Source organism: Musca domestica, unplaced genomic scaffold (assembly GCF_030504385.1).
Source record: "Musca domestica strain aabys unplaced genomic scaffold, Musca_domestica.polishedcontigs.V.1.1 33, whole genome shotgun sequence".
Classification (NCBI taxonomy): domain Eukaryota; kingdom Metazoa; phylum Arthropoda; class Insecta; order Diptera; family Muscidae; genus Musca; species Musca domestica.
The window spans coordinates 3,128,079-3,153,419 of record NW_026712312.1 but is presented as its reverse complement, the minus strand read 5'-3'; the positions used below and the strand labels follow the sequence as shown (position 1 = coordinate 3,153,419).

The window sequence follows — 25,341 nt, the reverse complement described above, 5'->3', positions numbered from 1 at the left end:
CTATATGCTATGTTTATGGTCGGTAATAAATAATGTAATTAATGGTACGGCCACAAATAGAAGATAAGAAAGGGTCGATCACACAGTAGGTATGTTTCGTTTCTCCCGCAACGTATTGTGTGCGTGGAGTGCATTATGTATTTTGGGACAGCGTGCATTAGTAAATAAGCTCATGTGTATTTTTATGTTAGATGTTAAGGCTAGATTTAGTTTTTCTATTGAATAAAGAGTCAGTTCTCGTCAAACACTCAACAACATCGTTTCATTCCCTCTCCCCCTAAACATTGGTGACCCCTAGTATTTTGAACGCGTGCCTGTGTGAAAGTGAAAAAAAAATTGGTGAAATTTTGGAACTTAATGAAAAAATATAATATAATAATAACAAAAAAAAAAAAAGTTGTGAAAATTCCAAAATTAATATTTGTAAAAAAAAAAGTAATAAAAAAATATATATTTTTTATTTAATATATATACCTTTAAAAAAAAATAAAAAGATAGATTATAACAAACCGAACTCGCGCCGTGTAAATCAAAAAAAAAATAAATAAATAAATAAATATAAATAAAAGTTAAAGATTCAAAAATCGGTAAGTCTTTATTTATATTTTTATTTTAAACTCATTCATTATTTTTATATATAAAAAAAAATATTTTCATTAACATCGTTCACTTGTAAACAAAAAAATGGATTTTTCTAAAACAATTGAAAAACAATTTGAGTTAGGACAGGCTATGTGTAATATATACAATGATTTACACAAAATTGTAAAAAAGGCCTTATGGGGGGAATTAGTTATAGAACAAGTGAACGCAATGTGTGAGTCCTTCACGGACTATCAAGCCAAGTTTGAGGAAAACGACGGGAAACTCCAATCACCATCCCATGTGTTAAGCAAAAACAGATACTACACGAGTAAATTCGTATCTGACGTAAGGGATGTGATTGAAAAGTTTGCCATTTTGAAAAAGGAAATTGTTGGCAAACTGGAAGAGTCAAAAAGAGTTTCTACTCTGACTCTAAACGAATTTCCTGGAGCAAATGCTCCTCCTGCATATTCGGGATATCAAATTCCCTCAACATCAAAAAAATTAGTTGAGAACAAAAATATGATAGGTGAAGAAAATAGGTCGTCGTCAGAGAGACAAACAGGGAAGGATTCGTCTTATTTGATAGGACATTTCCAGTACGCTCTCGACGATCTAGAATACAATATCAACGAGGCAAACGAAAAGAAAATTTCTCGTGAAGAGATACGAGATCGGTTTAACACAGCCGAAAGATTCTATTTCGAATATTCTAAGGAATTCGGGGAAGATGAGCTAACCGGTCTCTTCTTCAATTTAAAAGATAGGTACGTAATGATCCCTAGGACAGAGGCAAAGGCTACGTCTTTTCCATTTAAACTTCCATCCATTGAAATCCCAGTGTTCAATGGAAAGATGGAAGAATGGGAATCATTTCGGGAACTATTCGAGCAGCTTGTACTCGATCAGCCAATAACAAAAACACAAAAAATGTGTATGTTAAAGGCAAAGGTAAGTGGCGAGGCGCGTAGAAAAATTTCTAAATTGCCAGCCACTGAGGAATATTTAGAAACGGCTTGGAATATATTGAAAGAGCACTACTCAAATAAGAGAGCTACGACGTCAATATACTTCAGGTCGATTTTAGATGCCTCAAATGTATACTACAATTCACAAAGTGTGAAAAAATTTGTAGATACTGTAGGGGAAAGCTTACAAGCCTTAGAAGCAACACGAATTGATACAGAAGAAATGTATCAAGGATTCGTGTGCTACTTACTGCAAAGAAAACTGGATGAACAGTTAAGAATCCAGTTTGAGCAGTCTGTAGGAGCGCAGAAAAAGCTTCCGAAAGTTGACGACCTCATGAAATTCCTAAAGCAAATGCAATTTTCATTAGAGGCGAGTCAACAATTTTCAGGGTATAACGGTAAGCAAAACTCCGTTGGCCCATGCTCACGGGGAGGTCAGTCAAGATCGCAATCACAAGATGTGAAAGAATGGCGATCTGATAGAAATACAAAAGGGCAATATATACAAAAGGAAAAATGTCCCCTTGGTTGCTCTATTGGTCATCATTTAAATAGATGTACCAAATTTCGTATCCTTCCCGTGGATAAGAAATGGAACATAGTAGTAGAAAATAACATATGTTCTAAGTGTCTAGCTAGTGGGCACTATAAAAAAATGTGCACTAGTGCGGTAAGTTGTAGAACTTGTCAAGGCGAGCACAACTCTTTGTTACACAAAGAAAAAGGTTGCTCAAAAATTACAGTTATAAACAATAGGCAGAGTGAGAAAGCATGCGTATTGTTATCAACAGCCACTGTTTTAGTTAAGAACAGGGAGAATAAATGGACTAGTTGCAGAGCCTTGCTAGATAGCGGCTCTCAGGTTTGTCTAATGACGAAAATGTTCATGGACAAATTGAAATTGACTGGGACGAAATCTGAAGTAGAAATTGAGGGTTTGTCCAGAAATAAGTCCCTTTGCCAAGAAAAGGTAGAGGTAAAGATGAAGTCAACAACTTCAAAATATAATACGAATATGGAAGTGTTAGTAATACCAACCATATTATCAAATGTGCCAGAGACAAAAGTCATAGCGGAAAAAGTTCCACAAGAAATGGCACTAGCGGACCCCAGGTACAATATTCCAAGTGGAATAGATATGCTGTTGGGGGCTGAAATTTTTTATGACATATTGGTAGATGGGAAAATCAAATCAGGGACTACGATTATACAGAATACAAAGCTGGGATGGATAGTCAGCGGTCCTGCGATTATTGATACATCTACCAATGACAGAAAAGTTGTAGCAGCAGTGCAAACTCCGTGCGATGAGTTGTTGCAAAAGTTTTGGGAGATTGAAGAGATCCCTAAAAAAGTAAAGCTCACATTAGATGAAAAAAGATGTGAGGAGTTGTTTGAAGAAGGTATAAAAAGGACACCTGATGGTAAATTCGAAGTTCAATTGCCATTCAAACAAAATGTGGAAACATTAGGCGACTCTAAAATAGTAGCAAGGAGAAGGTTCATGGCATTGGAGAGGAAGCTTAATAAAAATAGTGACCTAAAAATGCAATACGATGAGTTTCTTAGTCAGTATTTAAAGTTGGGACACATGAGTCTGGTGAGGAATCTACTAGATGGAGAAGGTGGGTATTATTTACCTCATCATTGCGTCCTCAGACCAGACAGCTCAACAACAAAATTGAGGGTAGTATTTGACGCATCGTGTAAGACGTCCACAGGTTCGTCATTAAACGACATACTACATACTGGGCCTAGGATCCAAGATGAGCTGTTTAGCATTTTGCTCAGATTTAGGAAGCACAGGTATGTGTTTTCTGCCGATATTGAAAAAATGTATCGGCAAATATGGGTGGCAGATGCTGACAGGAAGTTCCAGTTGATTTACTGGAGGTTTAATACAAATAGTGAAATTAAAACGTATGCATTAAACACAGTTACATACGGAACTGCATCTGCTCCATATTTAGCAGTAAAATGTCTGCAAAGAATAGCAGATATACAAGAAATGTCGTATCCATTGGAGTCACTGGCGATAAGAAGTGACTTCTACATGGATGATCTAATGACGGGTGGAGATACTCTGCAGCATGTCATACAAATGAGGAGAAATATTGAAAGAATATTGGACGAGTTTGGCATGCCACTAAGAAAGTGGTGTGCAAATAATAGTACAATTTTAGAAGGTGTGGAGAAGGAAAATATAGAAGAGAGCCTTGATATTGAAAATGAAGAAGTTTCGGTGAAAACACTGGGGGTTGTATGGTATCCACGGAAGGATGTGTTTTCTCTTAGGTACAAAGCAACAGAGGATACAAGAATTTCGAAACGATCAATATTGAGCGAGATCGCGAAGTTATTTGATCCTTTAGGGTTCGTTGGTCCAGTCACAGTGACGGCAAAAATGTTGCTTCAGGATCTATGGAAACAGAAGCTAGACTGGGATGACAAAGTTCCCCAAGATATATGTTCCACCTGGACAAGAATACGGCAAGAGCTAGGTAAGCTCAACGACGTAAAAGTAGATCGTTATATCATCTGTAACGATCCAACGCGAGTGGAACTAGTAGGTTTCGCTGACGCCTCAATGAGAGCATATGGAGCGGTGGTATATTTGCGATCGAAGAATGTAACAGGGGAAATTACAGTACGGTTAGTGTGTTCCAAGTCAAGGGTAGCACCAACCAAGATAGTCACACTTCCAAGATTAGAGTTGTGTGCAGCAGTGCTGTTAGTTGACCTAATGGAAAAAGTTAGGGAAGGTTTAAAGATGGAAGTTGACGTAGTGCATTATTATACCGATTCTGAAATTGTGCTGAGTTGGATAAAAATGGATCCGGGTAGACTACAGATATTTGTCTCGAATCGAGTAAATGAAATACAAACCAAGAGTATAATAGAGAACTGGAGACATGTGCCCTCAAGCCAGAATCCGGCAGACTTGTTGTCTAGAGGTGTACTTCCCCAAGAAATAATAAAAAATAAGCATTGGTTTGAAGGACCAGACTTCTTAAGAGAGAATTCGCTAATGGTGAGGGAAGCGGAACCTTTGGTTTTTATACCAGAAATTAAAAAGTTAGTAAAAGTGAGCGTCGGGGTAAAACTAACATCTGTATGGGAAAAAATAAATCACCGAAATAAATTTAGATTTTTACAAAATGTTATGGCTTGGGTGTTGAAGTTTGTCAATATAACAAGGAAAGGTCCTTCTAAGTCATTAATGACTTACAGAAAAGAAGCTCTGATAGTATTAGTGCAAGACATCCAAAGAGATAATTTTGCAGAGGAGATCTCAGTTCTGAAAAAAGGTGGGAATATAACAAAATCTTCACAAATCAGAACGTTGTGCCCATTTGTGGACGAAAAGGGAACTTTAAGAGTAGGTGGGAGACTGAAAAATAGTCATTTATCATTTGAGGCCAAACATCCTATTTTACTACCATACAAAAATAAAATAGTCGAGTTAATGATGGAACAAATACATCAAGAGAAACTACATATCGGAGCTCAAGGATTGCTAGCGATATTCAGGCAGCAATTCTGGCCTCTTCGCGGTAGGCAACTCGCCAAGAAAGTAATTAGCAAGTGTTATAGATGTTTCAGAGCGGAGCCCAGGAATTTGTATCAACAAATGGGTGATCTTCCACAGGATAGGGTAATAAGGACTCGCCCTTTCTTAAATACAGGTGCTGATTTTCTGGGACCGCTTATGATTCATCACAAAATCAGGGGAAAACGAACGGACAAAGCCTACGTCTGCGTTTTTGTATGCTTTGCGACAAAAGCTGTTCATTTGGAAGTTGTAGCAGACTTAACAGCAGCAGCATTTATTGGGGCTTTGAAAAGATTTGTGGCCAGAAGGGGTTGTCCACTGAAAATTTATTCTGATAACGGCACAAATTTTGTCGGAGCTGCCAATAGTTTGCATGAGGTATATGAGTTGTTTCGTAGCAGAGATCTAACAAAAGAACTAGACAGCTATTGCACACAACGAGACATTGAGTGGATTAATATTCCAGCTAGGTCTCCTCATGTAGGAGGATTATGGGAAAGCTGTGTGAAATCTGTAAAACGGCATATGAATAGGGTCGCAAGTGGGATCATGACGTTTGAGGAAATGTGCACACTCATGGCGCAAATAGAGTCCGTTTTGAATTCACGTCCGTTAACGCCATTGTCAGACGATCCAAATGATTTCAGTGTTCTGACGCCAGCTCATTTTCTGATAGGGGAATGCTTTTCTACATTTACTGACACCGAGAAAAATAAAAGTTATGTAGGGCTGCGGGGACATTGGAAAGATGTGCAGGCAATAACGAAAGAATTTTGGGAAAGATGGTCTAACGAATATTTGTCCGAACTTCAAAAGAGGTACAAGTGGGCTAAAAAATGTGCTAATATTAAACCAGGCACTCTGGTTTTATTAAAAGAAGACAACCTTCCTCCGCTTTGCTGGAGGCGGGGGAGGGTCATCCGAACTATAATGGGTTCGGATGGGTTATGTCGGATGATAGACGTAAGGACAAGCAATGGGGAAACCAAAAGATCGGTCCACAATGTTTGTCCCTTTCCTATCGACGATAATGAGGATGATGAAAATCACGAGGAGGGGTCGGTCCAATCGACTCCAATAGTAAAAAAAGATATAATGATTAAGGATAATGTGAAAAGTAGATTTAAGTCAAAAAATGTATTTTTCCATATATTATTTATGCTTATAATAAGCAGACCTGGGAAAGCCCAGGTAAATGTAATAAAATTTGAAGATAGGGCTGGCGTGTTTTTCGAAGAAGTGGCTGCTGTTGGGCTGACTAAGACGTCATGGAATATTGTGGCGCACGTAAAGATGGCGGAATATGTGTCGGGGATGAAGGCGCTTGATGAAGCCGTGGAGATATTCAAGATGGATGTAGCAACGGTGCCCGAGATGAAAGAATTGAGGTTAATTCAGCGGTTGCAAGAAGCCCATGACCGCATGAGGAATCAACATGAACTGATAATGGCATCAGCTCCAGCTGCAAGGGTGAGAAGGTCTGCTTTGCCGTTCGTCGGTGGTCTGTTTCGTTCTCTATTTGGTTTAATGGACGAGGAGCACGCTGAAGAGTTAGTGAAGAGGATCACTAAGGTTGAAGAAAACCAGGATTCCTTGGTAGAGTTGCTAAATAACCAGACATCTCTCCAGGACATTACCGCGCAAGTAATCAAGGAACAAAACAAAGCGGTATTTAAAAGCATTTCCAATCTAAGTGATTCCTTAGGCGTGGTGCAATCTGAGATTAACGCAATGAAAGATCGAGGCGCGATGACGTTAAAGAGTTCAGAGCTTCTTGCTACAGTACAAGAGGCGGAAGTAGTCCAAAGAGATTTAATTGGCGCAATGGTCAACATTCGGGGTAGCTTCCTTCACGAAATTCTTCCCGTGAAGGTCTTCAAGAAGCAGATCCAGATGATAAATGCTGCAGTGGCAAAAAGATTGCATCTACCAGCAGAATCTCCAATAGAACTCGCCAAGATTGCTGAGGTAACGACCCGAACAACGGAAGAATATATGTTATTTAACATTCGCATACCTCTGATTAATACTGACCTGTTTGCTGCTTATGCAATCCAGTCTTATCCAATCAAACAGGATGGATTGTCAATACAGTTCAAAGCAAAAAGCGAGTATCTTCTGATAGATGAGGGAAAGACGTCATTCTACACCCTCAAGGAAGATGAATTTACTAGATGTCAGAAAATGGAGAAACTATTGATATGCCAGCAGACGCACCCCATTTACAACACTAGAGAACCGGCTGACTGTGAAGTAAGGCTATACCTGAAACCTAATACGATACCAGATAGTTGCGAATTCGCCATTTCAAAATTTCGCAACGTCTGGAAGCAACTTCACACACCGAATACATGGGTATTTTCGGTTGAAAAAGGTACTGTCACTGAAGTCAAATGTGATGGTAAACGTCAAAACGTAAGAATCCGAGATCAAGGAATATTACGCATGCAGCCGGGTTGTACGCTAGAAACTGAAGAGATGAAGTTATGGGCGCACGAGAACTACAACAGCGAGATAAGCTACAAATTCCCGCAATTCAACATTTCCGCATCCCTGCCACCTCTCACCCATCTAAGTCTGAAGAACGAAGTCGAAGTCTACAAGTTGCCAGATATCCCGCAAGCTAAACGATTTCTGGGTTTCCCTATTCACCTAGACACGCATCACCTTACGCATTACAGCCTGAGCCTTACGACTTGTGTTTTCATCGTTGGTATAATCACAGTGTTATATTTGGTTCTCCGAAGACTCTACCATCTGTCCAGCCGCTACCTGCCGATAGCCATCGCACCTCCTCGACTTTAGTTAGGGTATTTTTAAGTTATGTAGGTAAATCCGTAACAATAGAATACGTTAATTATATTTCAATATGAATTAGTGTAATTTGAGAAATGATTTCAAAATTAATTTAGATTTGCACCATTTACTTTAAATAAATAATAATGAAATTTATGAAGCACGCAATTGAAATGTTAAAAGGTGATCGATCTCAGTTTGTTAAAAGATTAGGATCTTTTAAGGCGGGGAGTATGTTTAGTTTTGTAGAAACTGTACTTGTTGTATAAATAGTTTTGTATGTTTAATATACTTCTTTAGATTCTTATCTCATTCTTATTTGTCTTTTCCGAAGAATGTAAATTAGTTAAACAAAGAAAACACTTAAAGATGCATGTGCTTTCTATATGCTATGTTTATGGTCGGTAATAAATAATGTAATTAATGGTACGGCCACAAATAGAAGATAAGAAAGGGTCGATCACACAGTAGGTATGTTTCGTTTCTCCCGCAACGTATTGTGTGCGTGGAGTGCATTATGTATTTTGGGACAGCGTGCATTAGTAAATAAGCTCATGTGTATTTTTATGTTAGATGTTAAGGCTAGATTTAGTTTTTCTATTGAATAAAGAGTCAGTTCTCGTCAAACACTCAACAACATCGTTTCATTCCCTCTCCCCCTAAACAAGCCCATTTTCAATACCAAAAGTCCTCTAGACCAAACACACATTTGAGTAAATTTTATCATCCTACTTCAATTCGTTAGGAAGCTAGAGCGATTCCACAGACGGACGATCATCGTTAAATCGATATAGAATTTTATGCTGTTCAAGAATATATATACTTTGTGGGGTGTAAAATGTATATTTCTAGGTGTTACAAACGGAATGACAAACTTAATATACCCTCCATACTGTGGTTAAGGGTATAAAAAAAACTAATAAGTGAAAAAAAAGACATTTCCTAAGATACGCCACTCTTGCTGTAAAAGAGTATAAGTATTAAAGAGTAAAGGGAAAGAGTGTGATGTACTTTTAAAGGTTTCTCTGTGAATGGAAGTGATCGCTTCCTTAAATATAATATTCAAAACTTCATGAAATCTCTCATATAACACACATATTTTAAGTACACATTATTTCAATGTTTTTATACATTTACGCAAATTGCAACTCCGAACATTTGTACATCCAAAAAAATTGCTGCAATGGTGTGTGAGTGTGGGTGTGTGTGTGCAGCAATCATTTGTTGCATTTTTAGTTTTCTTGATTTTTTGTTGTATGTTGTTGTGTGAATGTCAAAAGTGCATCATCACGCCTGGAAAAATGTACATTTTTCGCATCATTACCCTTTTGCGTGTATCTTTTTCTGTGGTGTTGGTGATGGTGTGTGTGTCACACATATGCGTATATCTGAACGTGTATTAGTGTAAATTCAATTTTTATTCGTTGCAAAATCACGACACCAAAGTGAAAATTGAATTCAGTTTTTCTCTTCATTTCCAGCGGCATGCACATCGAGCATAATTCGAAAGTGTATTTGTAGTGTGAGTGTGTGTGGCGAGCGAGCGAACAGATGTCATCGGTGCACGCATAAGTGTTAAATATAAATGTGAGTAAATATTTGATATTCATCAAATATAAATTAATTTTTTATGCCCCAACGTTATTTGGTTATTATCTTAACTCGACTCTGCTGGCAACTGTGCGTGTGTGTGAGGGCGCGCATTCGGTGTGATATTCAGATGTCATTATACATGTTTGTGGTGAGATTAAAAATAATTGAGAATCATGTTTGAGGGATATGATTAAATTGTGTTTTTTGGATCCAATATTTTATTTGTTGCTGTTAGAGGCAAGTTATTATTTGAAGTGTTGAGAAAATTCTGTTAGGGTAGAAAAGTCTTCTTGAAAATATGTTCAAACTCTGGAAACTGCATACTTGAAAATTTCAATTATAGAGTGTATGAGGGAATTTTAAAATAAAATCAAAATCTAAAAAATATAAAATGTGCTTTGAAATCGAAAATAAAATGTTTTTAATTTTTTTTATTTACCTCACATACGCCGCATGTGACGTACATAGCTCGTTCAATTCAAATTTTCCAAAGTGTTTTTTTGCGGTTCGAACACCAAACTCAGTATCGCCATGATTTACTCACATCACATGTGAAAAAAAAAAACAACAATATAAACTAAAATATACATCCTGTCAAATTGTTTATATTATCATAGTTTAGTATAAAATTACAAATTTATTTGCATGCTTTTTACCACAAATAGACAAATACACACACACACACTCATACACGCAGCAACAGTTTATTAAAGTCCCTTTTTGACGTGTCTAGCTGGCTGGCTGGCTGTTATGTAAACATTTTGCAGGATAGCTAACACTTAATGGTTGCATCATAAAACTGAAAAAATACAACACCACTCATAATTTAACCGCCAACAAAAACAACTGAATTTTACACCAGCAGTGATGGTCAGACGTAACATATTGTAGCTGTGTAACTGTCTAAAAGGTATAATACATGAAAACATACTACACTGTGCAATACAAAAAATAATTGCAGAAAAAATGAGCAGATTATGAAAGAAGAGAAAATAAGAGGAAACACATGTATCAGCGTTTTGAAATTTTACACCGCCCCTTCTCTTCCACTTTTTTGTTGGAAATTTAGGATTAAGATTCTTTGAAATCCTCCCATAGAATCTTTGGCATCACAAAACAATAAGTTATTATTTTCGTAGGAAATTTCAACCCTTAAGCTAGTTATAGTGGATCTGCATAGGCAAGTTTTGTCATAGGCCATTACAATATTCAAATACGAAGTTTGAAAAAAAATCGGTGAATAATGTAAAATCATCAAAATACCGAATATCGGGGGGGGGGGGGGGGGTTACCGTTATATAGGGGCTATACGAAAGCGTGGACCTGCACAGACAATTTTCTGTCACAGGCTGTAGTATCCATTACGAACTTTAAATGAGAAATTTGAAACAATTCCGGTAAATAATGCACCTAAAATCAACAAAAACCAAAAAGGGGGGGGGGGGGGTACCGTTATATGGGGGCTATACGAAGACGTGGACCTACATGGCCCATTTTCTGTCTTAAGTTGTAGTATCCGTTACGAATTTCAAATACCAAATTTGAAACAATTCCGCTAAATAATGTCGCATATCGGGAGGTACCCTTAAATGGGGGCTATACGAAGACGTGGACATACATGGCCCATTTTCAATACCAAAAGTCCTGCAGACATAATACACATTTGAGTAAATTTTTGTCAACTTACTTCATTTCGTTCGGAAGCTAGAGTGATTTCCACCGACGGACAGACGGACGAATATTGATGAATCGACATAGAATTTTATACTGATCAAGAATATATATACTTTGTGGGGTCTAAAATTTATATTTCGAGGTGTTACACACGGAATGAGAAACTTAATATACCCTACATACTATGGTGGAGGATATAACAAGTTAAAAAGTATCAATCGGTTTCGCCGACATATGTGTACCCTCAACCAATGTTCGATCATTCGTAATGGATACTACAGCCTATGACAGAAAATTGTCTGTGCAGGTCCACGTGTTCGTATAGCCCCCATATAACGGTACCCCCTGATATTCGGTATTTTGATGATTTTAGCGACATTATTTACCGGAACTATTTTAAATTTGGTATTTGAATTTCATAATGAATACTACAGCCAATGACAGAAAATTGTCTGTCCAGGTCCACGTTTTATAACCCCCACAGTACCTCACTATATTCGGCATTTTGAAGATTTTAGCTTCAATAAAAACATTTTAAGATTTTAAAAGAATTTTTAACGGATTTTATTTTTTTGAAAATTGTTAAATTTGTACCAAATGGTGGAGGTTATTCAAGGTTCGGCCAGACTGAACTTACACCTTTTTTACTTGTTTCATATTCAATCGAATTTTACCATTAGATGAAACTTGGTCTGGTACATTCATTGTTCCAATACAAAAATTTTATATTATCCTTATTGAAGTCAGATCATGCACTATACACCAATGTTATTTGGATCATATTTGGTATGATCTACTTCACATAAATACCCAATATAAACTTTTTGGTTATGAGAACTTTTCTAAATACGCATAGTGGTGTAGGGTATCTTATAGTCGGCCCCGAACGACTTTTGACCTTTAATTACTGATTTTTTTCAAACAAAAAAACGATATGTTGGCGATGAAAATACACTTTATGACACTTTTGGCGTTATGAACCCCAAATTTTTTGTACAACTTTTTTTTCATGTGCCATCCCTACGATCCACAATAAAACTAACATATTTTTGTGGTAATAATGTTCATGTAAAAATCATAATTTTTTTTCGATCGCCGTCACACAGACACTACTGGCAACATTTGCGTTAATTAAATTTCCGCAAATTTTGCTGAACACGTAATTTTTTATTGCATATTTCCCCCTATACACGATTTTTTCTGTAGTTGTAGTTGTTGCTATTGTTATTTTTTGTAATGTCAATAATAACCCCGGACTACAGTGAAAGGACAATTTAAAAACAAACAACTTGAAATGAAACAAAACAACAACAACAAAAAAGGAACACGATACAGAATATAATTCATTTTAACGAGAAAAAGTATTGTGTAAACAAAATAAATAGTTTGCATTGCGGCAAAGAGTTTTTTAGTTCTCCTACAGTGGCGGCTTTAGCTAGCAAGCTGGCTGCCGGGCTAGCTTGTATGGCCATGGAGACCGTGGTCATTAGTTTGAGGTTTTTCCAAATAGAGATAATTACGTTGACAACACATAATCATATTTGCTCAACAACATTTAAACTTTTGCATTTTGTTTGCTTTGGACTTTTATTCGGTTTTCTACTTTGTCCTCTGTCTCTCTATCTTCCTATCTCCATTTAACCATGCTAATGGGATGGCCCCTTCTGGAAGAGGACAAATAAAAATTAAAATGAAATGAACTAATAGGTTAAATGGAAATTGGAAACAATTTAAAGTGCATTGAAGGTGAGTTAGGTACTCTTTAATTGTTTAAAATATAAGGAGAAATTAGGAGTAATTAGTTGTAATTTGGTATATAGAGGGGAATTTTTGAATCTTAAAAGTAATAAGTTTTAAGTATTTAAAGAAAAATAATGCAGAGTAAAAAGAAAGCTACGGAGCCAGAGTCGAATAATTCTACTAACATTTGTTAACCCTCAACATTTGTTAACCCTCAAGCGATTCACAAAAAGGAGTATTTTTGATCCGTTTTAAACCCTCACACATATGGCTAGAAAGGGGATTAATCATTTAATACAGCCAAATAACAAATAACGGTTTTAGACGCTAGGTCTCTTTGGACCAAATCCGTTTCAGGACATTTGGAGTCGATCTATCGGTGTCCATGCGTCCGTCTGTCTGTTTGGTTGCTATGCACGATAACTCTAGAAAGGAGTATCCGATTTGATCAAAACTTGGTACATCGTAATATCATTGTCAAACTTAGATCGAGTTCGAAGATGAGCAATATCGCCCCACTCCTTCTGGTACCTCCCCCACAAAATGTCAACATTTTCAAATAAAATTAGTAAAATAGTATCAGTCGGTTTTGCCGACAGATGTATACCTCCAGCTTTGAGTTATGATTATTCAGACTTTTGACCCTTTATGGGGGAGGTTACGAAGCATTGAGCAATCCGAAGGGGTTGGCAGAAATATATCATCTTCACAGCATATCTTGTTTAAGCAAAAATGTTTGGATGTGTGAAAATTGAAGAGGGTTGAATGCTTATTTCCCTTTCTTTGAGAGTTTTGTTTTTCAAAATATTGAAACCTATGTGTTGGAGGTACCAGAATAAATGGTTCGATCTCTACCATCCTTTTAACATATTTTGTGCTGATGGAAATATTGAGATGTACCGAGTCGTTTTATGAGCACACCAGACATTGGGTTAATAAAAATATTAATATATTTATAAATAAATAATATTAAGTGTGTAATAAAATAATATATGTGTGTAGAAATAGAGAACGGAATGCTTATTTCGAATTTTATGATAATTTTGGTTATTCAAAACTTTGGCCCTTTGTGGAGCAGGCACTAGAAGGAATGGTCCGAACTCTAACGTCTTTGTAAGAGATCTTGTGTTGATTTAAGCATTGAGATGTACCAATTCCGAATGGAATCGGATGTTAATTTCGTGTTTTATGAGCTCCATGAATATTCAAAATGTTGACCCTTTGTGGGGAGGTACCAGAAAGTGTGGATCGAAATATTTCATCTACACACCACACCTTGGGTTAATAAAAAAATAGTGTGATATGTGTAATTTGAAGGCAATTGGGCACTTACATCACTTTTAAAAGTACTGGGTGGAGTGGAGGGGGAAGTACCGGGTGGAGTGGACCGAGATTGTCCATTTTCGCACCTCAAATAGCCCTAACGCAAATATTAGGATTCGCAAAGTTAGAGCAAAATCGGATTATCCTTTCTCTTTCTGTACAGGAAATTATTTCCTTTGAAATTTGGCATTTTGTTGGGGAGGTACCACAAGGAATGGTTCGATATCTTAGAATTCGATCTATGTTTGGCAATAATATAACGAACTACCACGATTGGATCAAATCGGATAATCCCTTCGTGAAATTTCTCAAAAAGAAATGCTTTTGTCCGCTTCTAAACAATATAATGAGCTGTCACTGGAATGATTTTAACAGTTGTCGGACGAGTGGCTTAAAAATGACAGTAGTCTGAAGTTGGTCGCAGTTTTTTCATCTCACCCTGTATATGGGAGCTATATCCAAATCTGATCTGATCTCGATAAAGGTTGACAGAGACATTTGGGTGCCGAGTTTAAACCCCACATCGGATGAAACATATATATCGGAGCTATAGCTATATCTGAACCGATTTACACCAAATTTGAGCGGTATCCGATGCCCGGTACCCAATATCATTCTTGAGCCTATTCAATTTGTTTTTTTTTTTTTTTGCTCCCAGGCTCACATACGACATTCGGAAGAGGCACATACGTCTTCCTAATTAGGTACCTTAATATCACGCCAGAGTCTACAAATTTCAATATTGTTCAGAATACCTCATCTGACTTTTTATAAATGGGAGATTTTCCTCTGCGTTTCAACTCAAGGTATATTGGTGTAGTACTGCCTCCGTCAACTTTTTCGTATTTATAGACCTAAAATGAAAGTAGTTCTTCTGGGAGTTCTCTTTATACCCTACACCACAAGGTGGTCAGGGTATTATGTCTTTGTGCATTTGTTTGTAACATGGAGAAGGAAGCGAGATAGACCCATAGTTACTTTTGAGGATCTCCATAGAATCACTGTCTGTATTACATGTAATCTTGTGAACAAAATGCAGGTCGCATTTATTTTCCGATTGAGGTTTAATTTTCCATACAACATTCTTTTGGCCCAAGGACGAACCCTATTGAAATTGGAGATAATCGGTAAAAATTGAGATATAGCTCCCATATATATCTTCGTCCGATTTGCCTTTTATTGTGCACCAAATGTCTAATATTTGCCCAAATGGGATGGAATTTACGACCGAATTGAGTATAGAAGGTAGTATGCCAAATTTGGTGAAGATCGGTTCAGATATAGCTATAGCTCCCATATATATTGTTCATTCGATTTGTTATTTGTGCACTCTGTAACAACAATATTTTGGGAAATATGTCAAATACAGCTCAGAAATACCTTTGCTAAATTTTATCGAGATCGGTTCCGATTTGTATATAGCTCCCATATATATATTCGTCCGATTTTCCTTTTATTGTGCACCAAACGTCTAATATTTGCCCAAATGGGATGGAATTTGGCACATACGACCGAATTGAGTCTAGAAGCTAGTATATCAAATTTGGTGAAGATCGGTTCAGATATAGCTATAGCTCCCATATATATTGTTCATCCGATTTGTTATATTTGTTACCCACAACCGTAATATGCACTCCGTAACGATATTCAGGGAAATATATCAAATACAGCTCAGAAATATCTTTGCCAAATTTTATCGAGATCGGTTCCAATTTGGATATAGCTCCTATATATATCTTTATCCGATTTCAAATTAATTGTGCACCAAATAGGCAATACAAGTCCGAATTCAGAAGATACAAATGCTTCGTCATATTTAGTCCTTTGAACTTTAAATTATAATTATACTCATAGCGTTTATGATTGAATTCTCTCATAAAAACTTTTAATAGTTTTAATAGGATATCATAAAGTTGGCCCCGCCCGACTTTAAGACTTTCTTTACTGTTTTTTTTTTTTTTTTTTTTGCTGTCAAGAGTGCTCACATAAGGCTCACATACGACATACGGAAGAGGTACATACGGCTTCCTAATTAGTTACCTTAATATCAATTTCGAAATTTGAACACACACCAGAGTCTACAAATTTAAATATTGTCCAGAATACCCCATCTGAGTGGGAGATTTTGCTATACGTTTCAGCTCAAGGTATACTAGTGGAGGACTGATTCCGTTAGCTTCTTTGGATGTACAGACTCAATACGGAATTAGTTTCTATCAAAATCTTGGTTTTAGTTCTCTGGGAATTTCTAAGGTACTTTATATTTTATTTACTACATCCAATAAATGTACACATCCTGACGATTTGTTGAGTTGGGCTCTGGATCGTTTTCCAAGGCCTATCTCTACGGCGTTAATTGACTCTTTATACGTTCCGAAGATTATTTTTAAAAAAGCTGTGCAGAAAATATTCATCCTTCGGGTTATCTCTGTTGATTGACACAATATTTCAAATTTCGGAATAATATCAGTACGTTTATATATATGAGGGTTAACCCACTGGATTTGGATTTAAATTGTCATATCCATTACTTTTACTTCAAATAAATCCCCTCAAAGTAGGTTAACCCTACAAAAAGTTCTAACGTAAACATGACATTAGTCTTTCATTGTCTCAATATGTCAGAGTAGTTAATAATTACATACAAATTGAAAATAATTTCAAGATTCGCGTTGTCTACTCCTGCTTCCCTATCCATAAATGTTGTTAGAAGCATTTTTATCTACTCGATATTAATGTACAAACAAACATATCGTAATTGGCAAAATTCTCTATTGACATCAATCATTTTAAGGGCAACAAATAGTTTCGCCGTTGCACTTATTTTTACCTCTCAACTAACTGTGTAAACTTAAAAGCCGAGGTTTTCCATTTTGTCCTCAACCATCTAAAAAAATGACATAAGACACCCCATAAAAGTGGCTGCAATCAATGTGTTTTTGGCACAACTGTCACTGGGTGTATTCGCAACTCGACTTTCAAACATAACATTGTTCGTCAACCATTTTTTTTTTTTTTTTTTGATATTGCGACAAGACCACCAGTTTCCCTAGAATAAAAGACTGGTTGCGTTGCGTTTAAAACCAGCGCCAATCTTGATGATAAAAATTATGTCCTGGCGTGGCAAAAAAATCGCAATATTTCTGTTTTCTCTCTATGTATTTGTTTCTTTTTTTCGAAAGATATCTGTCTATGTCACTCAGTTTTGTTTGGCTTTATCCCGAAATGTATGGCTGTGCGTAAGCGTAAGTGCAAGTTCAGACATTTATAAGAACTGGGGGATAACACCAAACATAAACGACAGTGGAAAACGTAACTTAACAGTAGGAGCGAGCAGCAGCAACAACAGCGACAATAGCAATGGCAACTGTAGTTAAAAAATACAACAAATTGTTGCCAAATCACTCAATTACGTTTTGGCATTAAAACCACACACACTCGCACTTTGCTGGCTGGAATCGTTTGAAGTGTATGGTGGAAACTGGCATGACACACACACAGTTGCATCAGCTATGGATAGACCATTCTATTTATAGAACAGTGGGTGAGGTACAGAAATCCTCTTGTTTTGCATTACACAGTGCGACAAAATTATTTTTTGTTTGATACGGTCAAAACGAGCCTCATCGAAATAATGGTTTCTTTGGACAAAATCAGTTTCAAGACATTTGTAGACGATCTAGCGATGTCCGTACTCTCGAATGGAGTATCCGATTTGGTCCAAACTTGGTACATCGTAATATTATTAACAAATTTAGATCAAGTTCGGAGATGGACAATATTGGTCCATTCCTTCTGGTAACACCCCCAAAAAATTTCAACATTTTCCAAAAAAAAAAAAAACATTTTACTGCACAGAAAGAGAAAAGATAATCCAAATTTGCTCCAACCTTGTAAATCCTAATATTTTCATCAGCGCTAGGCCAGGTGAGAGAATGTACAATATCGGTCCACTCCATCGAGTACCTCCCCCACAAAGGGTCAACATTTTGAATAATAACTCTTATAAAATGTGATGTATGAGTTCGATTGCCTTCAAATTACACACATCACAATATTTTTATCAACCCAAGGTCTGGTGTGAAGATGAGACATATCGTTTCACTCCTTCTGGTACCTCCTATATAAAAGGTCAACATTTTTGATATCCATGAAGCTCATAAAATGGCAAATTAATATCCGATTCCATTCAGACTCAATATTTCTATCAACTCAAGATCTGTTATTAAGATGGTAGAGATCGGACCATTTCTTCTGGTACCTCCCTCACAAAAGTCAAAGTTTTGAAAATCCAAATCAGTTGTAAAATCCGAAATAAGCATTCAGTTCTCTTTATATTTCACAAATCACATAATTTCTACCAACACTAGATCTGATGCGAAGATGGAATGTATCAAACCATTTCTTCTGGTACCTCCGCCACAAAGAGTTTCAATTTTGAATAACCAAAAAAATCATAAAATTCGAAATAAGCTTCCGGTTCTCTTCAAATTACACATATCACAATAATTTTATTAATCCAAGGTATGAATATGGAATATATCGGTCCACTCCTTCTGATACCTCCCCCACAAAAGGTTCAACATTTTAAATATACACAAAGCTCATAAAACGCGAAATTAAAATCCCGTACCATTCCAGACTTGATACACCTCAATATTTCCAACAACACGAGATCTGTTAAAAATATAGAATTCATTTTGAAACACAAAACGCTCTAAGAACAAGTAAAAAAGCTGTAAATTCGGCCGGGTCGAACTTTGAATACCCTCTACCATTTGGAGCGAATTTGGCAATTCTTAAAAACAATAAAAAAAATGTCCCCAAAATCATTAAAATACCAAATATCGGGAGGTACCGTTATATGGGGGCTTTACGAAGAGGTGGCCCTGCACAGGCAATTTTCTGTTAAGGCTGTAGTATCCATTACGAACTTCAAATACCAAATTTGAAACAATTCTGGTGAAAAATGTCCATAAAATCATTAAAACACCGAATATCGGGAGGTACCGTTATATGGGGGCTTTACGAAGAGGTGGACCTGCACAGACAATTTTATGTCTTAGGCTGTAGTATCCATTACGAACTTTAAATCCCAAATTTGAAACAATTCCGGTGAAAAAATTCGCTAAAATGATTAAAATACCGAATATCGGGAGGAACCGTTATTTGGGGACTATACGTTAAGGCTGTAGTATCCTTTACGAACTTCAAATACCAAATTTGAAACAATTCTGGTGAAAAATGTCCATAAAATCATTAAAATACCGAATATCGGGAGGTACCGTTATATGGGGCTCTACGAAGACATGGACCTGCACAGACAATTTTCTATCTTAGTCTGTAGTATCCTATATCAAACTCAAATACCAAATTTGAAACAATTCCGGTGAACAAATTCGCTAAAATCATCAAAATACCGAATATCGGGAGGTACCGTTGTATGGGGATTATATGAAGATGTGGACCTGCACAGACAATTTTCTGTCTTAAGCTGTAGTATCCATTACGAACTTCAAATACCAAATTTTAAACTATTCCGGTGAAAAAAAAAATCATCAAAATACCGAATATCGGGAGGTACCGTTATATGCTATACCAAAACGTGGACCTACGTGGCCCATTTTCAATACCAAAAGTCCTGCAGACATAACATACATTTGAGCAAAATTTTATCAATCTACTTAAATTCGTTCGGAAGCTAGAGTGATTTCCACAGACGGACAGACGGACAGGTGGATAGACGGATAGACGGACGGACATCGCTAAATCGACATAGAATTTTATGCTGATCAAGATTATATGTATTTTGTGGGGTCTAAAATGTGTATTTCGAAGTGCTACAAACGGAATGACAAACCTTATATACCCTCCGTACTATGGTGGAGGGTATAAAAAGAAATAAGCATCCAAATCCATCCATCTCCTCAAATTTCCCACACACAAACATTTTTTCTAACACAAGATGGTATACATTTACCAACCCCTTCTGATACCTCACCCACAAAGGGTCATTATTTCCAATACATATATCTGTCATAACTTACGAAACAAATCTGACTTATCGGAATTTATGATTTCGCATAAAATTGGATATGAATGTTCGATTTCCTTCTAATTTTGCACCTACTAATATTTTTAGCTGTATAAGATGAAGTATGAAAACGGAATATTTCGGTCCGCTGTATCTGTTACCGCACGCATGTTTCCACATTTTTCAAAAATTTGCACATATCTCATATAAAGTACGAGAAGTAGTCGATATAGTCCAAATCTGTCACGTTGTAATATTTATGTAACTCTCAGGACAGATACGAATTGGTCTATATTGGCCAACAGCTTCGGTACCTCACCCATAAAAAGTTAAAAGTTTCAATAATCATAAGTCAAGGCTGGGTTTATGCGCCTGTAGGCAAAACGGACTGATACTATTTTACTTGTCTTATATCTACTTTCATAACGACAACATCCTTCCTAAGAACTGTAATATATAGATCAAAATTGTGGTATGTACCCCATATAACATACCTCCTAATATTCGGTATATAAGATCAATTTTCAAAATGAAAACATAATATTTAGGGTCTCAGGATTTCATATAGCTGTTATATAATGGACCCTCCCAATATTTATATTTGACAATTGTAGACCATTCTTCAGCGCTTTTTTAATTTTTATATATCAACTTCCTAATAAGAGAAGAGAACAATTTTAATTTCCCAAATAGTAAAGACATTGAAATATCGTCTTGACCGAACTTAAAAGCTTCCCCACTTGTTTTTATAAACATTTAAAAGAAAAAACATTTCTTACCTTTTCACTGTCCCAAAGAAATCTTGCCATCCTGCTACTTCACCGGTTAGTTTTATTTGTGACCTGCACTTTCGCACATGCATCATCAAATGGATGCGTTGCTTTTCTCGGCAATTGCTTCTTACGCTCACATTCACAGTCGCCAACACTGTCCTGTCTTTTCCCAGCCACTTGTGATTTATGTGGAAATTGGGAAAAATAAAAAAATTGAGAAAGACTAACAAAACAAACAAGTCAAGTCATGGCCAGTGGTAGTGGCAACACAAATCCGACAAAATTCATTTGAAACTTTGAAGAAGAAAGCAGTAGCTAACTCTAAACGTGATAGTGACACATGCAACTAAGGAATATACACATGCGTATGTATGTGTGTGTGCCGTGGTAGAAAGGACAATAAAAGTTTTTGCTGGATATTATGGTTTGCTAGCTTTGGCGAATAAAGAAAATGAATGTGAACAAATTATGCGTATTAATTGCCAATGTCATGTGTGTGGCTGCGTGAGTTATCAACTATAATCTACTACAATATTTATCATACATGGGTTCTCTCCTCCCGCCAAGCTCTCACTCTATCTCATTCTTGGATTATAAAAACCCTAGTAATTTCTGTTGCAATTCCATGACAACATTTGATATGAGCAATAAAAATTTCGTATTCATAAAGTAGAAATTCCGCACATCGCCTGAACTATTTGCTAAAGGATCTGTATACAGCGAAGTGACACCCACCCACTCGATAATAAATACATCATGACAGCGATGCCATCACTAGACATTGTTTGTCTAGTACTCGGCCTAATATTGTTTTGGAATTGCTAACTTCAAACTTCATAAATATTAATGACACCAGCCGCCAACTTCTACATCCTTCGTCCATGGCTGGCACATCAACGCCATCCTTCCAGCGTGGCCATTATAACTGGCCCTTATGCAATGACACCGCACATAATGCATAATGACAAATGTTAGAGTCACGGTGTAGTTGGGTAAGTTACACAGTTTCCAGTGGGAAAGATTTATTTGCAATCATTGCGATCGGATTTTTTTAGATATCGAATATGAGAATCTGGCTCCAGAATGATTTAGCAAACGATTCAATGGATTGTATCTGGTTATCAGGTATTTCTTATGTTTTTATTTTTTAGTATCATTTATTATTATTTTTTTTAGCAACAGTGTCCCATCGAAAAGACAAACTTAAAAGAACGGCTTGCCATGCGACACCTTCAAACTGGTTATTGTTGTGACTCAACAACATTGCCGAAAAAAACAACATATACCTACCAACATGTATCATAACAACATATCCTCCTGGGCAAACACCAAAATAGTCCTCCCACAACCTTATCACAGTCAACATTAATTATCATTAACCTTGGTGTAATGATAATTTTCTACATACGCATACACCGAACACACACAAAAACTTCATATACACTTTCCCACAACAACAACGTCAACTATTCCAAAGATAAAGTGCTTCACATTGCGCCGTGACGTGTCATCGAGAAGTGGTAGTGGAACTTTTAATGAAACTCGGTTTTTTTTGGCAGGGGGCTATTGCCATTGTGGGAAACTGAGAGCAGCAGTGCATCATTGCATGACGTTGATGATGTCTCCTAATTACATCTGACAACAAAATGTCGACAATATGTGACCAGAAATTATTGCTCCAAGAATCTTGATCAAATAAAGCAGCACATCGCATAATTGCTCTGTGAGAGGGAGTTGTAGTTGCTGTTGATGGTGTGGGAGTAGTGTTTGCAGGAGATAATGATGATGGGACAAAGTTTTGATGACTTTCATGTAATGTGAGATACTTATGTCGAACTTTAAAATTAAAATTTTAAATTGACTTGAGGCCAAAGTTAAATGAGAATTGTTTTTAAAAAAAGTTAAATTATTTATAGAAACAAATTGCATGGATGTTTTTATAATCATGCAACAATAAGGAAGTAAGGCTGGAAATACATAAAGAGCATATTTGGCTGGCTTAAGTCATCGGCTGGCTTCTTCGTAGATGAACAAAGGAGGTTTAGGTTGACTTAGTTCGATTTTGGCCCTAGGCTCCTTTGTTCATTTCCGAAGAAGACAGCCGATGACTTAATCTAGCCAAATATGCGCTTTATGTATTTCCAGCCTTTGGAACATCTATACTGCACTCCACTCCAATTTCAGAATTCTAGCTTATTCCGTTTATCTAATAAAAAATATTTAATTTTTAGTACATTTAAGTGCTTTTCGTAGCCTTTTAATACGAATTTTCGAAAACCCATCCTTATCACTTGCCTTCGCGTCATGGCTAATAGATATAGAATTTTACGCGGGTCATGAACTTATATTCTTTTTGGGGTCAACGAAGAATATTCAAATATGTTGCAAACGGAACACCTTCTACGGTGGAATATATTGCTCTGTTCCAGAACCTGCAAGAATCTAATAGTTCTTGATATTTTTTTCGATATCATAAAATGAAATTTGTTTGTTTTACATTCCTGCAGTTCTATAACACTACATACATAAATTACAACTTCACAAATCTAAAATATCAAATTGCCAACTTAATTTTCTGTTCATTCATTTTAGGTAATTTCTTGAAAATCAATTGGAATTTGGAAAAATAAATTGTAATTTGTTTGCCAAAAAGAATATGTGTCCTGAAGTTAAGGAAAGTGTACATCATCTGACGGGAAAGCAATGTCGGGAGCTATTATACATGAGAATGAAAAAGGTAAAACTGATCATTGCATTTTATAAAACCAAAAGTCTCAATATATTACTTTTTTATTTTATAGCCAAAACGCATTGTGCCGGCGTTTACCTATCAAGCTCTGCAAAGCAATACGGTTGTGGAACCTCCAAAAAAGTAAGACGTGACACTTTTCCGTTTCTAATTAATTTGATATTAATAATCAGTATTTTATTCCAGAATAGATCTGTTCAAAAAGCGACCTGTGAAGGAAACATTTTTTAGAGTCTATTTGAGACGTGGTGATATACCGGTGGCCCGGTCTGGCAAAGTATTGCGCAAGAAAAATGCCACTGAATTTCCCTTGAAATGGTTTTGTGCTCCGCAAGATTTGGATTATTGTTATTATTTGCCAATATTTGTGGATGGGTAGGATAACAACTGACAAAAGCCCATATTATAATTAATAAGATACTTCTTTGATAGATTATCCGATAGTGACATTGAAATACGCCAACTTGCTCAATACGGCGCAATGGATATGATTGTGAAAGCTCCGCATAAGGTTTTACCGGTATTACCGAAAATGATTTTACCCTTAAAAAGAGCCTTCAACACCAGGGACAAGAAAATTATTATAGCCGCTCTGAAAGTCCTACAGATGATGGTATTGGTGGGTAAGTTGTAAACTCCTTTCTATCATAATTCCAACTTTATTACACATTTTCCTTGCAGCCCCTTGCGTTGGCCAGGCCTTGGTGCCCTACTATCGTCAACTTTTGGCCGTTTGTAATTTATATAAAAATTTAAATGTGAACTTAGGAAACTTTATTGATCCGGATCGTGAGCGACGCATTGCGGATGTTATTGAGGATACACTAAATGCCTTGGAGAAATGTGGTGGCCCGAATGCCTTCATAAACATCAAGTACATGATACCAACCTATGAGAGCTGTGTTTATCCACTTTGTGATTTAGGAGTAGAAAATTCTCCAGCAGAATCTAGCCACCAAAAGAAATATTGATTTGTTAAATATTTATTTAATTTTTTCTTAAACAAATGCATATTTAATGATATATAAAATTGCATTTTTCGTACTGCTTTTGACGTTTAACTATCTTTTTTGTTGTTGTCATTTAGTGCACTTTGGAAGACAACAGAAATGCTCTCATATCTGAAAGAGTAGGAAACAGAAACAAAATAAAGTATTGTCAACAAACTTTTACGTGTGAAGAGAGAGTGCAACAAATGTCTATATATTTAAGATTTAATTGAATTCGATGTGTTTTAGCCTAGTAATATTTACACCATGACATGGCCATATAATTATATAATGTAGAACATACTATAGTTGTGTTCCAGAACCTACAAATTAGTACTAATTAGTACTAATTCTGCTACAACTTGCAGCTCTCTCGAGAAAAAAATGGCGCTGAGTGGTGCACATTTCTGCTTGTTTTAGCTACATCATGGTAGAAGAATATAGGTAGACGCGTCGACACAGCTGCTGGGACAATGAACTGTCAAACCAATTTTGGAATTGAAAAAGTTGAATGAAAAGTTATTTACATTTGTAAAAATTGTTGAAAACGCGAATTATAAT

General features: G+C 36.4%; 1 protein-coding gene across 4 annotated transcripts; it reads left to right on the top strand.

The window, feature by feature from the left end:
* LOC101900821 (parkin coregulated gene protein homolog) lies at positions 1 to 24,957 on the top strand. Of its 4 annotated transcripts, XM_059125488.1 has the most exons (7): positions 21,277 to 22,034; positions 22,098 to 22,167; positions 23,635 to 23,779; positions 23,844 to 23,914; positions 23,978 to 24,166; positions 24,209 to 24,414; positions 24,473 to 24,957. In XM_059125488.1, the coding sequence occupies exons 3-7, from the start codon at positions 23,699 to 23,701 to the stop codon at positions 24,760 to 24,762; spliced, it is 837 nt and encodes a 278-aa protein (XP_058981471.1). In that variant the 5' UTR covers positions 21,277 to 22,034; positions 22,098 to 22,167; positions 23,635 to 23,698; the 3' UTR covers positions 24,763 to 24,957. The 4 variants fall into 4 exon arrangements, with proteins under 4 accessions (XP_058981473.1, XP_058981470.1, XP_058981472.1 ...); XM_059125490.1 differs by lacking the exons at positions 21,277 to 22,034; positions 22,098 to 22,167 and adding an exon at positions 1 to 587 and having other exon boundaries at positions 24,560 to 24,957; XM_059125487.1 differs by lacking the exons at positions 21,277 to 22,034; positions 22,098 to 22,167 and adding an exon at positions 7 to 587.
* The last annotated feature ends 384 nt before the right edge of the window (positions 24,958 to 25,341 follow it).